Raw genomic sequence first — 18850 nt, 5'->3', positions numbered from 1 at the left:
TATCTGACAGAGATCTATAATAATAATAATGTACAATATAAAAATGAAATATCTTAATTGCTCAGACTTGTACCTAATCTATATTAAGAAATACGGTAAGCTTTCTATTGAAAATTAGAACAAGAAACCATAACTTGACGACAAACAGAAACGAAAATAATACAATTTCTTTGAAAAGAGGCTTCATTTAGCTGGTAATCAACTAAAAATATATAATTCGTACCGGTAGTAAAAGTCTAGTACTGAGGCCCAAACTTTTACATCGTAGCAATCAATTTAAGGATTTCCGATTTAAAAGTCTGTAAACCAGTGAAACTGGAATTGTTTCGATAGTCATTGAATTTGATAACTTACTTGATCCCCTTAAATGAGAAATTCAATGTCTAAATCTATTTTTTAGAAAATTGCCTGTATCACCGACAGTGGGCTATTTTTTAAGGCAAAATAGGCTTATTTAGAGTGTGAATAAAATACTAAATTAGTAATTGGTTGGGGCTGATACCGCTAATAGGAGTGGAGCAACGAGTGAGACATACTATGAGCTTAAATGAATTTCCTGCCCAGACGCCTACAAACTTGAAAACATCATTTTTTTTCTCGTTGGTATTGACTATTACTATTCCCAAGTGAGCTTTTGATTGACTGATTTCGTACACCTTTTCTTATACAAAGGTTTACCTATCTCGTCACAAAAAAATATCGTTTAAATCGCCTCCTTGTACTATATAGATTATCTACCTACTTAAAATATTAATTTACCAGATGTAGTTACCTTGATCATTCTTTATAGATATGCCTACGTGTTAATTGATTTTTCGGTTGTGCTGAGTTGTTATCACTTTCAGAAAAAATGCAGGTAGAAAACCCATTTTAGTATACATTTTGCAGATAATAATGCTTCAAAAACAAGTTTGTCAGATTCCCAAATTATAGTTTATAATTTCTTCGTTTACCAGGATAACCCGCGGATAGGCCGATTCTCTACAGGCCTTTAGGCTTGATTTTTGTTTTATATCGTTACAGATGTGTTTAGATACGTTCGATAACCGTTTTATCATCGTACTGACTGCTGTTATTTTACCCTGTTGTTTTTCTTTTGTCCTGTAGAGCCATTTTTTAACAGGCCAGACAGGCGTCCCGTTTTTGAAGGAGAAATAATATTAAGACTGATAGGCCCTATCGGAGATAAGAATGATAATAAAATGAAACTCATCGTGTTCCTGATGACAGAAGCTCAAATCAATCGAGAAAATATAGAAACAGGCCATGTCTAGGCCTTTTAAATTGGTTTTCGAACCAGTAGAGGCTATACACAATGGCGGCGGACAGGACAGCGTTCACTTACACCAAGGTTTTAATTTAAAATTGTTATAAAATATAGATTCTGGAACATTGGCCCTGTGCCTCATGTAAAACATGGATCCGCCCTACCCACCAATTACTTTACCGCCTTAATAACTGTCTGTAAACCAAGTGGGTGTGGTGGCTCGTTCTATTATGCTCGTCCACTAAATAGATAGTAGGCTGCCGTATGAGAAAGTGCGTATCCACACATCAATAATCTTCAATAATCAGATTTACTTAAGCATGTCTTTTTTAATTTCTTATAAGATCTTCCAAAATTTGCCGCGGAGGGAGGGAGGAAAGAAAGGACTGTTCCAATATATTTTCCTACAGAAGCCATGTAAATCATAACTGTAAAATAAACTCAACAACCGGAACACACATCTCATGATCTATACATTTGAAACTGGACAAGTAGCCTACTTCAAGGCACCAAACGGTCTGCAAGTGATCCATGGACACCACTCGACCTAAATTTAGCCTACAGTATACCATAAAGATTGGAAATGAATTTGGTAACGCCTACATAAAATATATATTGTCTCAGGGCCACTTATCCAAATCAACATCATCATTATCTTTAAATTTATGGAAATTATGATTCAGGTTTCTATACAATGATTTGAACAAATATTCGATTTAAAGTTTGGCTGTCATGCATCACCACTGCTATCTGCTAATCTGATTATATTTTACTATGCCTAGCACTTGTATACCATTCTTGTCTTGCCGGCCATACTCGGTTTTTCCAATTTATTACTACTGATTCAATTTTTAAAATATTGCATGCACTGTGCCGAAAGAGGGTGACGTCACTGACAAGGTGTTATAATTTGTTGTGACGTATTATAACAGTTTTAAAGAGCTTTTTAATAAGGCTAAAGACGTGTAGACACAAGATGAAACAAATATATAATAAATATATTTAATTTATCAATTCCACAATCCCACTGCAATTGCATATTCACAGCACCAATCAATTACAAAACGAAAGTCAATAAATATTATTTGGCAAATATTACAAATGTAATGGAAGTCTTATAATACTGTATTAATAGATACCATAAGAAATATATACTTATTTTAGGCCTATATATCAACACGTTATTACACTTCAAGTAGAATTGAAAATCAATGGTTTTGAGAGGATTTATAAATCCTAGGAACATCTTGCTTTAATATGATAACTTATATTGTAAGATTTGGTTGTTGTCCACTTTCGTTTTTTCTGTCCATTAACAAACATGTTGAGAAGCCCATGGATGTTAAAAATAGCAAGTGTGCAGGTAAACACAGATATACACCGCGTTTTTGTGAGTACATATTATTATGCTACATGTGATCATGTGACATCACATTAAACAATAAAATGTTATTGGTGAATGTAAAATGGGATGGTTAAATGCTTCAAATTTATATAATTAGGAAGAAACATACATATCTTATCTTGGCAGATTACAAGGCAGCAGAGGACGTAATAAAAATAAAGAAAAACCTTTATTTTTTTCTAAAATTTCCACTTTTTCATGGCTACGGGTGCGCTAATTGGTCAAATAAAAATTTTATTTTTATTTGAAATCATCAATATTTGCAGTCAGCGGGTTTGCTAGACAAGGTATAAAAAAAGTTTTGCCTAATGATGAGGATGATGTAGATAAAGATGACAAAATAGAGATAATTGGGAATAATGAAATACGATAGGATTAATGAAATGGTGAAAATTAAGGAGATAATAATGAATGGATAATGATGGATTATTGAGTTAATGTGATGAATATAATTAAACTTTGACCCTTCAGTCCATCACCATATTCTGCCGTCAGCATAGGCCGGGTTCGCTGCAGCATATTCGTGTCTTGCTTTCGATGCCGCAAAACTTGTTTCAAGAAGAGCGCGATGCTCTTGGTCTTCAGCATCACGCTGCTTTGACCTTCGCTCCATCTGCTTTGACCTTCGCTCCATCTCTTCTCTACAAAATTAAAACATACTTATGAAAAATATTTTACACTAAATTTTCATAGTAGGTAACACTGAAGAAGATAGTGAGGTATAATAATCACAATGAAAATAATGTAGATATTAATATTAATACAGCATGGATAACAATAATAATTAAATAATACTGTAGTAAAGAAAAAACAATAGCAATAATAACAAAAATATTAATAGTAATAATTATTATATTTATAATAATTATTATATAATAATTATTATAACATAAACCATAATTATAATAATACTAGTAATAATAACTAATAATAATGTTACATCTTCATAATACACTATTATGATGATTACCGTACTAATGAATATAATGACAATTACAATAAGGATAATGATTATGAAAATGGCAATAAAATTAGTACAGTAATTGTAATGATGAAGATGATTTACACTTGCCATACAGCTAAACAATCATGTTGTTAAAAACAAGAGTCATAAGGTATGTGGACTTGACTATGAAAGGCGAATGCCAAAGATAGCTTGCTTTAAAAGGCCAGTGTGGGAAATACCAGCTAGAAACTCAGGTATAAACCCACAGCCAATAAATCAAGTGAAGCCAGACTAGAGTAGGGCATAGGACACCATTATAATATCAAACACAAATTCCAATGATTTGTTTCGATTCCAAAAACCAGCTTAAAATAGCTACATTTTGAAACAATTCAGGAAAACGAAGTAAATCAAAATGTAATAATATACAAATAAACCTGAAACAAAATTTTTAAAACTGAAATTCATTAATTAGTAGTTACTACTAAGCTTAAGACAGGCAATTTTTTTTAGTACTGTTTTTCTTGCTCTGTCTCTTATACACATCTAGATGTGTATAAGAGACAGTATATATACAGTACATTTTATTCGTTAAATTGGTTTTTTTTTCTTTTGTTTTATAATTAATTTATCCAGCCATTCAAATAACCATTCATTTATTTACTTATTCATACATTGATGTACTCAATCATTTAGACCTGTAGGCCTACATAAACACTAGTCCTAATCTAACATAACTTAAACACTTAAACAAGAAAAAATGTAATTATAAATTATATTTTTTTTATATTAATATACGCAAAATCAGCAATTAAAATACTGTAGGGCCTAATTTTTTTTTTTTATTTATTCATTTTGGCATTATTGCCCAGGAGACGCAAAAGCAGGAAACCCACAGTCACCAGAAGGATGTGCAACTTAATACTAAAATATTAAAACATATTAAAACATATTAAAACATAATACCAGTAAGCATCAGCAATATTATTCAATTATTAAAATTGCATCCTTTGTCTCTTTGTAGTGGAGCTGTAGATTAATAGTAAAGTGCTTACCTTCCAATTACAGGATCCTTGGTTCAAATCCTTCTATAAATAATGGCATGGGGATAATGGGAAGGGATGATGAAAAAGTGAGAGGAGCTACCTGCAAAAATGAGCTGATATGAGGTGCTCATCAAATTTCCAGTTGGGGAACTGGGGATTCAAAACTTCGTCTGGGGATGTCATGCCCCCACTTAGATATGCCACTGATCTCCCTATTGAGTTTTAGACTTAACGTGGTCAGTCACACGATATCAGGTGAGGTAGAAAAGAATATCATAATTAAAAAAATGAAACTAAACCTCAAAAGGTGAAAGGTTCAAATGTGTTATGATATTATTATAAACGTTGAAGTGGCAAGTGTATCGCATCTTTGGTTATTAATGTGGGGTCAGCAGACCAATGTTTTACTGTAATAATGTTTACAAGTGCTTTTGTTTAATCTTGAGCATCAATCAAACTTGACCTTTGACATAGCTTCGAGATTTCTGATTCATCTTGCAGGTTTCTGTCTGGCATATTCAATACAATAACAAGAAGGCTGGTAAATGTACTGGCCTAGCTATCATCTGGAGCCCTCGCCTGATAGAATGTCAGGAAGCAAAGGCATTGTTGGCCTTCAGTATTCAATGCCACATTTCAATGTAGACCCCTGATGCTAAAATTACGTCTTACGAGATATTTACTGTTTTGAATATCTTAAGCTGGTGGGTGATAAATCTTGAATAACATGATTTATGTTAACAGCTGTAAATATGTCTTGATCAGTGAAATATTTATAATTGTATTTTACAATTCTTAGGTAAATGTAAATTTTGTCCTATTGTAATTGCTATGAATTTAAATGAATTGTAACGATGGTGTGGTGGTGTGGGGGTAGGAGGGGTAAGGTACAGGGCTAGACTAGAACATTTATACGATTGGGTCCTGTCTATCTTTACACGGTATAATATTTATTTTTATGAGCTTATTTCAGTCCCATTCCTATTTGCTTATGTTTAAAGTATAAATAAGTATAAAATAAATATTTAGCGGAAAGGGAAAAGGAACTGGGTTAGTTGTAAATCAGACAGTGTTTCCCATAGTTATTGGTATTTGAACCTAAATAAAAACAACATCATAAACATGTTTGGTAGAGATGTATTTTACTTACTGTGCTTTATCCCCTATTGCTGCTGTGTCTCCATCAACAATTGCTACATTTAGTCTGGAAATCATGTAGGGTTGGTTAAATAAGCGGGCCTAGTATAAAAACCATATTGAAAAATAAAAATAATTATTTTTAACTATATTAGGGTGACAAGCATAACTGTAATTGGAATAAGAAGACATTATTTCATATGTTATTATAGTAAATATTATCTTATATTCATCAAAAAGTTCACCTGCACCTAGAGGGCAGTATAGTCAATTACATTTCATGATATCTAAACTTGATATGGAAAGTAATATCTACAAAAAAAGAGAAATGGTAAAAACTACAAATGTATAATGCAATCCTTTAGAACAGTAGGACAGGCAACTTGATCCAATTACCTTTAGCTTAACTTAATTTTATATTCCCAGGGAAGTATCTTCAGAACATGTGGCGATGACACATCATATCTAAAGCCCCTATGGGATATTAAGCCAAGGTTTCAAAGCAACAATCGAGAGGTGTGTTCAGTACTCCCTAGAGAGTCCTGACGCTAAAATTTTATAAAGCTTTTTTTTGGCTATCATCACCAGACAACTACAGTGGGACAATACATGCATTACACTTGCGTTGAACATCTGCGTGCAGGATGAAACGGACCATTCAGTGAAAATAATAACTTAATTTTTACCTTTCATTAGTTCGTTGGGCATTAGCCAAACATATTTCTTTCATTTATCAGAAATCAAAGGGCAGCTTAGTTGGTGTTTACCAACACAAGGTGTACCCAAGTTTTCTTGGTCATTTTCATTATTGTTAAACTTGTAATTTAATATTTTATCAAATATATAACAGGGGCGGCACTAGCGGGGGTCCAGGGGGGAAAAGGACCGCCCTTCGGGGACCTCTGGGCCTGTCGGGGAATTTTCAGCAAGTTCGTCGGGGAAAAATCAAATCTTGGGTGCCGAAATTATCCTTTTTAAATAAAGAATCCCATAATTAACACAACATTTTATTATATTTTAATTTTAAAAAATTCCCAGACAGATCTAATTTTTTTATCGACGGGGGTGGGGGATGGGGATAGGCTTCCCCGACAGGAAGGGGGCGTGGACCCACTTGTCGAGGAGCCTGATACATAAGTCTTTTGAGGTTAAAACAAATTGATAATTTAAAAAAATGCTATAAAAACTGGAGATAAGCCTGTCTCTTATACACATCTAGATGTGTATAAGAGACAGGAAGACATTATTTCATATGTTATTATAGTAAATATTATCTTATATTCATCAAAAAGTTCACCTGCACCTAGAGGGCAGTATAGTCAATTACATTTCATGATATCTAAACTTGATATGGAAAGTAATATCTACAGAAAAGAGAAATGGTAAAAACTACAAATGTATAATGCAATCCTTTAGAACAGTAGGACAGGCAACTTGATCCAATTACCTTTAGCTTAACTTAATTTTATATTCCCAGGGAAGTATCTTCAGAACATGTGGCGATGACACATCATATCTAAAGCCCCTATGGGATATTAAGCCAAGGTTTCAAAGCAACAATCGAGAGGTGTGTTCAGTACTCCCTAGAGAGTCCTGACGCTAAAATTTTATAAAGCTTTTTTTTGGCTATCATCACCAGACAACTACAGTGGGACAATACATGCATTACACTTGCGTTGAACATCTGCGTGCAGGATGAAACGGACCATTCAGTGAAAATAATAACTTAATTTTTACCTTTCATTAGTTCGTTGGGCATTAGCCAAACATATTTCTTTCATTTATCAGAAATCAAAGGGCAGCTTAGTTGGTGTTTACCAACACAAGGTGTACCCAAGTTTTCTTGGTCATTTTCATTATTGTTAAACTTGTAATTTAATATTTTATCAAATATATAACAGGGGCGGCACTAGCGGGGGTCCATCGGGGAAAAGGACCGTCCTCCGGGGACCTCTGGACCTGTCGGGGAATTTTCAGCAAGTTCGTCGGGGAAAAATCAAATATCGGGTGCCGAAATTATCCTCTTTAAATAAAGAATCCCATAATTAACACAACATTTTATTACATTTTAATTTTCAAAAAGTGTTAATTTTTCTAAATATTTTGTAATGTGTCTTTTGTATGACATTTATCTTGCAATAGTTTTAATAAACATTGAACTAGGTTTTTTGTACATGTATTCTTTTATTTATTTTCTGAATAAAGCTATTATTGACAATTGGTCTTACCTCTCCTGATTCATATAGTTTGACTGCTTTATCTACAGAATCTGCATCAGACATTAGTACCCAGCATAATCCATTTGGTTTTTTTAAAATTGGATCCTAAGGACGAATTATTAAAGTATAATTTATCATCCGCTTCACACTATAAAAACTGGAGATAAGCTCCAGTCCTCCTAGTGGCTCAGCAAGGATTTACTTACATGAGTACGTACACATTTTTTACAGAAGCACAAAACGTGAACAACTCTACAATATGTACAACTTTTAAATATATTCATAATTAGAAGCTATGATTTATAAATAGAATACTCCATGTGGTATTATTATTATTATTATTATTATTAGATGAAGAATAATCGTCCTGAAGTAACTTTTCTCGAGGCCACAGTTTCCTTGGACTTTTACCTTCATAATGCACACTTCAGTGATAACACAATCAGCTTCACCATCTAGGTCTCCTTCAATCCTATTGGCTGACACACTGGCTGGAAGACCCGCCAAGTAAACTGCACAATCCCTATGCGAGTCAACCTGGAAGATTTACATACAAAGTTTTGTTGATATAGAGGGTGCTATTACTTGACAAAGCTGAAGTAATTTTAAAAAACATACACAAGCAATATTAAATGCCCAAATATTAGCTAATAATAGCTTTGAAATACTCAAAAAGCTGTATCTCATTCACCGTTCCCCACTTTTTCGTCAAACAATTTTTTCTGTCTTAAAAAGATCAAGTTTACAACATATCAAATTTTTTTTCCTTCGGACCCTGACTTGAAAGCTAACAACTTACTTATACAAAGTTAGTACAGTATTGAATTTCATTATTATTATTCTTAAACAGAGAGCTCTATGTTAATTCTAATGACAATGAAATCAAATTTGAGTAGTATTACCTGCAGCCAGGAAGGGACACATGGGTCTTTCCCTTCACCAATAATCAGATTCCATTCTTTTGCTGTTAGGCTAACTTTTTCTACAAATAAAATAATGACACAATGGATAAATAGAACAAGATGGGGTATTTATATTTCTTTCAACATTTTATATAACAAAGTATATAAGAACTAAAATATTAAGTTAAAGAAGGAAAGAAAGATTGCAAGTCTCTTCTAGGAAATGAAGATTAAGAATCCACAAGTGTATAAACAGGTAAACGTCAAGGGTCTTTGGTCAAAGGTTCATTGGCTATGCTCCAAAGAACTGTATTTTAACTTATTTGAAATTGTAAATAAAATAAATAGAAGGCTCTAGAATAGAATTTAAAAAAAATAATAATTGAGACAAAATCTTAGAAATTTTTTAAAATCTATTTGTCATAATTTGACAATGACCTTCTTACCTGATGTTGAGGGTGAATGACCCTTCAAGATCGAACCTAGTACTAACATTTCCTCCAAGCCCAAGTGTGGCCAATAAACTTTACTGTAATCCGTTCTTACAATGGAACTCTCAATGGCTCGACCCATCTCACCCGTCAAGCCACCCAAGTTAGTTAGCAACACTGTCAGATCTTGATGGACAGTAACTAAGGAATTGGTTGCCATCGACACTAGACCATACTCATTTTTCTCGAGTGTATAACCTAAAATTAAATAATATAGTAATTGAATTTGAAAAAAAAAAACATGGAATAAAATCAACATTTAAAGTTAATACTCAAAATGTCAATTTGGATTCTATAATTAAAACATCTTATGCCTGGATGCTGTTAGGGAAAATATTCTGGAAGGAAAGCAACATTTTATATATTTTCAATTCTTTTTTTATTCTAGAAATAAAACTGAATTGAATCTGGGCTAAATAAAAGTAGAGGGCGCTATCACATAATCCCTACCTAATGCTTGAGTAAGTACTGTGAGAATCTCCTCCATATCCTCTTCATCTATTGGATTAGCCTGGCCTTTTAGGTCCAGCAGTCTTAATGAGGAATCAGGTTTCACAGATCCAACTATAGCCCTGAGACCATCAGCACCAATGCTGTTGTTGGATACGAGGAGTGTATGCAATGCGGAACAACTGGAGAGGAGTCTAGAAATATGAGATGCTCCTTCACAAGAAATCTGTAAATTCGAAAGAAAAAAACATTATTTATTCTTATATATTTATTTATTATTTATTTGAAATATTGTGCACTATGCTGATGATGATGATGATGATAATAATCAGTAATTTTATCTAGATAACAATGCTAATTCCTTATATGAATTTTATATATTCATATTTATATTTTAACATTTTTGAATGAAACATAAAAATCACAAACAAGATACCAATATATTACACATATTTAAATAGCCAAAAAAAAAACAGACAAAAAAATATAAATATTATGCAACAATTATTATAATAATTACAACATATAACCAGGGAACAGTGAAATTTCACTGTTTCCTGATATAACAATTAAATGCTAAATGGGTGATATTGGATGGGAATATCTTGTTACAATGGAATAAAAGAAGAAAACAGGATGACATTAAAAGATGTATAGAGAAAGCAAATATTTACGTATATTTACATATTTAAATACATATACAAAGAGCAATGTACTATACTGTCATAACCATGCAACATGCAGCTGTAAATGCAGTACATAGGCCAATATATCCAACATTGGGATAGTCAACTACTAACAGGCACCCACTCCTACTCCTGGGTAGATAGTAGCACAAGTGATAAAATGCCTTGTTCAAAAACACAAGCAACGTAGTAACAAAGGTCACGACCATCGATTGAAAAACACAAAGCCTTACCACTGTACCATAGGCTGATACTTTGCAGGTAGAACTAAAACACATAAGATAACAAAGGGTTTGGTCAAAGATTTGCATCTTTCTTAGAAAAGTAAATTAGCTTGTTCTACACTATCAAGTTGTATGTGTCAAAATTTGATTGTAAATGACATTATGTGTATATTTTCTTGGTCTTGGTGTGATGCTGAGGTTTTTTGCAACTCTTCCTCTAAATTGAGTATTTTTACTTTTCCAGAATGTATATATTATACCCTACACTCATGGGAGAAGAGAGGTGCATGTAAATAAATTGTGATTAACATATCTTACTAAAAAATAAAAAAATCTATCAAAACATCTACCTTGTTATTAGCTATATTAACATATTCTATGGTACATATCTCTTGTGACACGCAGGATTCTACAAATTCTCCAATACTTCTGTCTGTAATCCTATTGGCTGCCAGCTTGAGTGATTTCAACCCCAGACCTGCCCTAAGAGCTAATGTGATTGGCGCTATGTCATCATCATTCAGAGCACAGCCAATCAGAGACAGTGACTCTAAGCTGCTATCTTGACCTGAAAAAAAAAATAAGAAGACAATCATACTAATTTAATAAAATTCAACCAGTTAATACTGCTACACTATTATCTGCAATTACAGAAAGCAACATGCAAACTATTAAAATAAAACAAATTACAACTCAATTATTGATTCTGGTTAAAAATTAGGAGCATACTTTTTTAATAACATCAATGATAATTACAATCGTAATATGTGGCAAAGACAAGCCAAACAAGCCACTTGTCGCAAAAATCAATTTTGAATTATACAGTGTTAACAGTAAAATGAGAGCTATATGAGGAGTTACAAGCATTTAAACAGCTGTTTGAAGAGAAATCAGTCTTCAACGTTCATGATTTCGGGCATTTCTCATGCAAAAACCATAACTAAATCATTAAAAATTGTTGTTTTAACATTGAAAATGGAAAAAATAACAGCATAGCATGATGTATAGATATATAAAGGTTAATTCAGTGCAATAAAATAGATATTTAAAAATGTAGACATTTCAACATGTTTTGGCCAATATCTCTGAAACAGGAATTGCGACGAATGATTGGTTTGGCTTGTCCATGCCACATATTCAAACCAGTTAACTTCCTACCAATAATATAGGACGGTGTGATTTTACTTATTTAGTTATAATTATATGAGTAATCAGCATAATGACATAGACACTGCTACCTTGGGGAAGCAAATAGAATAAAACCCTGATTTCAAACAACCTTTCTTAAATCAAGCTAAAAGAGCTGATTGTTTATGACCTCCCTAGAACATATTTTTATTCAGAATTCCATGATGTGTTCTAGTTCTACTCACCACAAGACAAGATGACCTGGAGTACATCAGAACCAGACAGCTTTTGTCCATCAAGACACAGCGAAGAGATGCCATCTGGCTTGTTCAGGAAAAATGCCAACTGGACCAGATTGGAGGTTGAGATCTGACATTTCCTTACATCTAGGCTCGACAAACAATGGAAATGGGACAAAGCGAATGGTAGATTTTCCGATTCATTTACTCCATAGATGAGTTGATCCAGATTGCTTTTACCACTATCATCTTAACGAAATAATTGTTTTTTAAATGTAAAAAAGTATCAGAAAATATTATAAATTTCTTTGTTTAATTTCGTACACATCATACCGTAAAACCTTATAAAGAGGCCCAATGGGCTTAATCTCGAAAAGGAGCCCATCTCGAATTGAAGCTCCCTCTTTAGTTTGCAAAAGTAACCTTGAAAAGAAGCCCATGCATTTCTTTTCAAGATAGCATGGGCTTCTTTTCAAGATAGTGCAGTATATACACTGTACATGAATTTCAAATAAACAAAATAAATTAAAAACATGCTTCATTTATACAGTCGTTTAGGTGATTTATTGCGGTAAATACACTCCATTATACAGACTGATTTTACAGTGGCCCTATTTATTGTTTTATAGTAGCGATTCCCAAAATTTACATCATTCATTTTGAAAAGAAGCCTCCTCTTTACTTTGCAAAAGTAGCCTAGAAAAAAAAGCCCATCCAAAGGTCGCATTGTGACCTTTTAAGAGTGTCAGTCAAACTTCTATAATGGAATATTTAAGCAGAGTCAATGAAACTTAAGTAATTAATAGTTGATAATAATAGGTTGCCAATTTTACCTGAAGTTAACCGAGCAAATCCTTTAATACGCTCTGATGTTAGTTCACTATTATTAGCAACATTCAACAATTTCAAACCGCTTAAGCATCCAGGCATCGAACCAACTAAAGTCTGGACCATGAAGTCAACTAGCCCACAGTTAGACAGATTCAAGTTCATGAGATTAGATTTTCCAACTTGATTTGTTGTTACATCTATTGAAGGAAAAAAGTCTAAAAATGGAATTTGTAATTTTAAATAATGAATTAAAATCAAACAAGATGAGGTAAAATGTGTTCTATTTACTGGGTATTAACATTATTATAAATTGTTTGTAATTTTAAAGCTGATACCAACTGTGACTTTTATATGTTCTACATTTTCCCTTTCATTTGCTTTCTATAATCAACTGGTTATCTATGTGTAGTATTTACACTTTCACACCAAGCCAAGAGCATACTCACCATCAAATACATTATCAACATTCTTATAAGTTGTATCCTCTAAACTGAGATCTTTTAGGCCGGCATGGTGAATACTAGTAATCAAAAAATGAAGCAAGGCACAGCAGTGAAACATCTGTGTAAAGAAAATTGTTAAAAACTTAAAACACTAAATATTATGAATGATATAAAACAACTACTACTGTTATGTAAGACAAATTGTAATTAATAACAAGTTATGTCAAAATGTGCAACAATTCTCTATGAACATCATGAACATCCCCATTTGTTCGAGCCAAGACAGTAGGACAATGTAAGATTGTGAATATAGTGACAGGGTTAGGCCCTGTTGGGGAATGAGTGTTAAGCCCCCTTCAGAACTATATTGTATTGGGATTTTAACTGATATTTTAGTCTCCAAAATGTACGCATTCTTAAAGGCTAAATTCCCCAGCGGTTCAGGCTCAATACCATCAAAACTATAACAGGCTAATACGAAAAGCTATAAAAGGCACATAATTAGAGAATTGTGTCGAAAGTCGAAACCAAAATGGCATTGAAAAATTGTCGACTTGCAGATTTTTAATTAATGTAAAACACAAAAATTTGGCATGTAAAATCAAATAGACTTAAAAATTATTTGAGTTAGGCAAAATCGACTTTTGCAAGTTTAAATGTACAAGAAAAATAGTACAGAAAATGACAAACAGACTAAGATTAAAATTACTGTATAAAATTAAAGATTGAGTATTCCTATGAACATGATTATGTAAAGCAAAAAAATAATTTCAGAGAAAATTCCTTTTCAGTACTGTGTCAAGTATAGCGTATAAAAATTAAGGTGAAAATGGATGGAGATTGTGTCTAAGAATAATAAATATACATACCTGATTTCCACCGATATTAAGTTTGGTGAGGGCGGTGTTGACTTCTAATGACTTCTGCACTTCCTGCATCCCTTCTGCACTGATGTTTGTAGCTTTTACATTTAAGATACTTATGCTTAAGGAATTCTTTAAAAAATATGAAAAAAAAGTTAATCACAAAAAGTATAAGCAAAATTGAAATAAATGTAAAGCAAAATCTTATACAGCCAAAAATGGAAACAACCTTTTGAACATTATTTAACTATTAATTTTACTTACAGATATCATCACTGCAAGCTTTTCTCCAAATTCTGTTCCATCAACCATGTGATTATGGCTGATGTCCAATTCAACAAGTGAGCTGTTTGTCGACAAGCTATCAATCAGCAGGGATAAATCAGCAAATCCACAGCTAGCGCACCTGAATAAAAAATATACACATTTGAAATCATACAGATTTACTATACTATAATAAATTATTTCAAAAATCTAAGCCATTTGTGTAAAATTCATAGACATTGAATAGGCTTACAGTTACAAACATCATACACTGTCTTGGTTTAGAATAACAAATGATCACCTTAAAACTGTTAATTGTTTATTACCTTAAAACTTTTAATGTTGAATTTAAAGCCATGGCTGGACCAACACTTCTAGAGAAGAAGTCTCTCCCTAATTGGTTACTGGAGAGATCTAATTCCTCTAATGTATCATTCTTTGCCAACATCATTCCAAGACACTCCTATAAAAATGAAATACAAGAAAACTATATCACATAGAGCAGTTAAAAATTGTATCTATTATAATATTTCAACAATATTATGTGAGGGTAATCTTTTCAACTCTGTGGAGTTCATCATTATGTCTCTCAGTATAATGAGCATAATAACAAACTTTAATATAAACAGCATAATTACTACTAATTTATAACTCAAATATCAGTAAAAATTATCAGGCCTTATTGAAATTATAATTAATTTATTAAATAAATAAATTAAAGTCATATATTAAGAATAATAGCAATTAATGGTAGCAAAATATTTGTTTAAGATTTCCTCTTTTTTAATGTTTTATATATTTATACATTGATGAGAAGGAAATAAATGTTGAAATTTATTATTATTATTAAAAGCAATAACCTTACTGAGCATTGTGTATCTGTTTTGTTATTAGACAGATTCAGTGACTTAAGTGTCTTGTTGTTCAACAAAGCTAGAACAATAGCACGGAATGATTGAGGCCCAATATGGTTTCCTGATAGATCCAGTACCTACAAAAATGAGGGAAAAACATTACTGTAAACAGTGTTAATACTGTTAAAATTTCTATCTTCATTCCAGTAAGAAATAATTACTACAAAACAAGTCTCTTGTTCCTTGAGTTATCTGTCAAATATTAAATGTAAGCTTTGGTTGCAGTTAGGTTCGATAAAATAAAAATAAAAATCAGTTAAGTAGTCATATAGACAAAATGTACTTTACTGGTGATCTCAAACAATTTTGAAAAGTAGCTTACAAAGTCAAAACCACTAGAAGTAGCCTGCACAGTGGATGTAGTGTGTCACGGTGCAAATTCCTTAGTTACCAAACTTCTTGAAAAGATCAATTGACTTAAATTTACCTTCAATTTACCAATGTTAGCCAGAATATGTGTAAAGATATCAATACTGCATGGAAGTGCCCGCTCAAGACAAAGTTCAGTTATTTTGGGAGTTGCTATTGCTTTTAGAGCATCTGGATCAACAAGCCTACAGAAAGCCCTGATCGCCTGATTGAATTTAATCTGATCGTCTGTATCTCTTGGTTCCTGTGAGGGCGCTTCTTCAGTGGAAACATCAATGAAAGTTGGAGGGGCTTCACCAAGATCACCATTCACTTGGATTGGAATTTCACCACTAATTTTGGGTGATGAAGCAACACCAGTCACTGTCAATAATTCTGCTTCATTGCTGTCATCAGGAACTGTAGATGTTAACGCATTAAAACTCTCCAGATCAACTTGATCAACCGGATTCATCTCTTCTTCATGATGTTCAATTTGAAGAGCTTCCTTGGATCCTCTTTGTGCTTGAAGTACATTGTCTTTCATTTTAACAGGTTTTTCATTCTGTGTGCTAGTCTCTTCATGTATTCCCTGATCTTGTATGTGGATAATCTGAACAGGGAAGACATCAACATTGAGTTCACTGGATTTCATCTCTTCACTTGTGTCTTCAGTGATTTCATCCATAAGGTTTGATGCTGTTGTGGCAATCTCCACATCAGCAATAATCTCAACAACACCACCAATTGCTGTGGCAGTGACCGAGCTTACCTCACTATTTGCATCATCAGGAGCTTCGTCCTTAACACTAGCTTGGTAGGTTTCAACATCATGTAGACAATTTTGAGAATCTGTGTCTTTGGTAGTATCTTCATTCTGTGTGACTTCTTTGAGTTCCTCATTATCACCTGGCTTTGATAATGGCTTTTCCTGCTCTGGTTGTGATTCTTGAAAAAGATTGTTGTTTATATCTTTATTAGGTGTTTCATCATTAAACACCTGCACAGGTGTTACTTCATCTTCCCCTGCATTAGTTGATCCAGTTTTCTCTGTACAAGGCTCAGCACTACCCTCTGGTGTTACATCCTTCGATTCCTTCCCTTTATCAACATCCTGTGACCTGATCACTTTCTTGTCTTCTGGTTCAAGCTCAGAGGTCTGAATTGGTGTCTCTTTTACATCAAGGTGATTTTCTTTGCTCCTTCTGCTATGTGCACTTCTTTCATCATTTCTTGATTCCTTTCGTTTATTACCTGTACTCTTTGATGAACCCTGTCTATATCCCTGAATATTCAAGACATTGCTCTTAGAAACTTGTGAAGGTATGACTTGCTGCGTTTGTGATTTTGACCCTCCACACCCCATTGCATCCACTTCCTGAAATAAAAAATTACAGTACATGCATTAAATGTCTCTCCTGAAGATGACATAATTAATGTCGAAATATTGAATCCCGACACGATGGTGTGCATTTCGATACTTGGAGTATGTATTATACTATCCTATCTGAGATTAATCAGTGGATGTTTCGGTTTTAAATGTCTCTCATCTCTAAATATATATCATTTGTTATAAAACATTGAAAAACTTTAAATATTTATTTTAAAAACATAGGCCTTTTTCACGCTGCGGTAGACATCTTCGATCGATGACAAACAGTGCTGAGCATCGAAGCGTAAACAATAGAAATAACAAAGTGTTTCAACCATATTTTCGGAGGTCGTGTTACTTAAAAAATCATAAATCCTCAACGGAGGGCCGTGTCAACATAAATTTGTCATTAAAATGTTCGCAAAAGATATATCTACCTACCTAATCTGTCAAAACTTAACTGGAAAATGGAAGACCAATTTTGTGTAGTGTTAACACTATTATTTCACTGTTCGACCGATATTATTTAGCGTGCCGGCCATATTTTTCGGAGGTCATGTTACTTAAAGAATCATAACTCCTTAACGGAGGGTCGTATCAACATAATTTTTCCTTTCAAGTGTTCACAAAGAATATATCTAAGTACTGTATGAGTAACAAAAAAATTAAAATTTGTTTAGTCTGTCAAAACTTAATTGAAATAATAGCAACATGCACTGTACAAAATCGGTTTTCTATTTTCCAGTTAAGTTTTTTTTATTCATACAGTAAGTAGATACTGTATATCCTTTGCGAAACATTTTAAAGCAAAAAAATATGTTGACACGACCCTCTGTTAGGATATATGATTTTTTGAGTAACATGACCTCCGAAAATATGGCTATGTTATTTCTGTTGGTTACGCTACACTGCTTAGCATTGTTTGTCATCGATCAAAGATGTCTACCGCAGCGTGAAAAAGGCCTATTAAATAGCTCATTTAGTAAGTGAACAAAATGTTGTCTGATGATTGACTGGGCCTAGCCAATGTACAAATGTTTGTTAATTGATGCACATGTTTTCTCATCATTATTCATACTAAATTTCATATTAATTAAAGAAAGTAATTCAAGTAAGTAGGAATATGAATTAATTTTAAGCAATTTGTAAACTTCAACAATTTTTAGATTTTGGATGTGTGCATTATAATAGCCTAGCTAGGTAGGTAGCGCTACACTCTACTAAAACCATAGGCCCAGCCCTCTACTCTAGCTAGGTTCATGACTGGGCCTAGAGTAGATGTATGTGTGCCTAATCTATGTATGTATATGCATGCAAGATTAGGCCTCTAGGCCCCTACTAGTACCTAGAGGGTAAGTAGTAGTACAGTAGGCCTAGAGTAGTAGGCCTATCTTAAATAAGGCTAGTAGGCTATAGTAGTACCACTACCAGTTTACTCCCTAGGCCTAGACGACAGAAAACACCAGTTTTACACGAGAAAAAGCTACCCATTAGTTTTTGACTAGTTTCAAAGTTTTTTAACAAAGTAGCGTACACTCAGTACTTGGCCCTAGCCCACATTTGAGCCTATCCATCAATCAAACAATCAATCAAGCATCTTGTTGCCAAACAACAAATATGCTGCCCTCAACCATCAATCTTCCGAAAACTGTAGTCGTCATATCCAGCAACCGGA

The 18850-nt window shown here is 33.2% G+C and overlaps 1 protein-coding gene across 2 annotated transcripts; it reads right to left on the bottom strand.

Moving 5' to 3' along the window:
- Nucleotides 1-2255: 2255 nt before the first annotated feature.
- On the bottom strand, nt 2256-18811 carry LOC117105292. Of its 2 annotated transcripts, none has more exons than XM_033246407.1 (17): nt 18710-18811; nt 15883-17181; nt 15407-15532; nt 14868-15004; nt 14542-14683; nt 14284-14409; nt 13418-13532; nt 12974-13168; nt 12147-12389; nt 11124-11341; nt 9864-10089; nt 9369-9611; nt 8923-9002; nt 8432-8557; nt 8030-8125; nt 5815-5903; nt 2256-3313 (listed from the first exon to the last, which is right to left on the bottom strand). In XM_033246407.1, exons 2-17 carry the CDS (start codon nt 17167-17169, stop codon nt 3148-3150), a joined length of 3615 nt encoding a protein of 1204 aa, XP_033102298.1. In that variant the 5' UTR covers nt 17170-17181; nt 18710-18811; the 3' UTR covers nt 2256-3147. The 2 variants fall into 2 exon arrangements, with proteins under 2 accessions (XP_033102298.1, XP_033102299.1); XM_033246408.1 differs by having other exon boundaries at nt 12147-12287.
- Nucleotides 18812-18850: the final 39 nt, after the last annotated feature.

The sequence above is a fragment of the Anneissia japonica genome, unplaced genomic scaffold, assembly GCF_011630105.1.
Source record: "Anneissia japonica isolate Jap-2015-1 unplaced genomic scaffold, ASM1163010v1 scaffold287726_len2788222_cov184, whole genome shotgun sequence".
NCBI classification, from domain to species: domain Eukaryota; kingdom Metazoa; phylum Echinodermata; class Crinoidea; order Comatulida; family Comatulidae; genus Anneissia; species Anneissia japonica.
The sequence above is the reverse complement of the archived record's forward strand: the minus strand, read 5'-3'. Positions and strand labels throughout refer to the sequence as shown.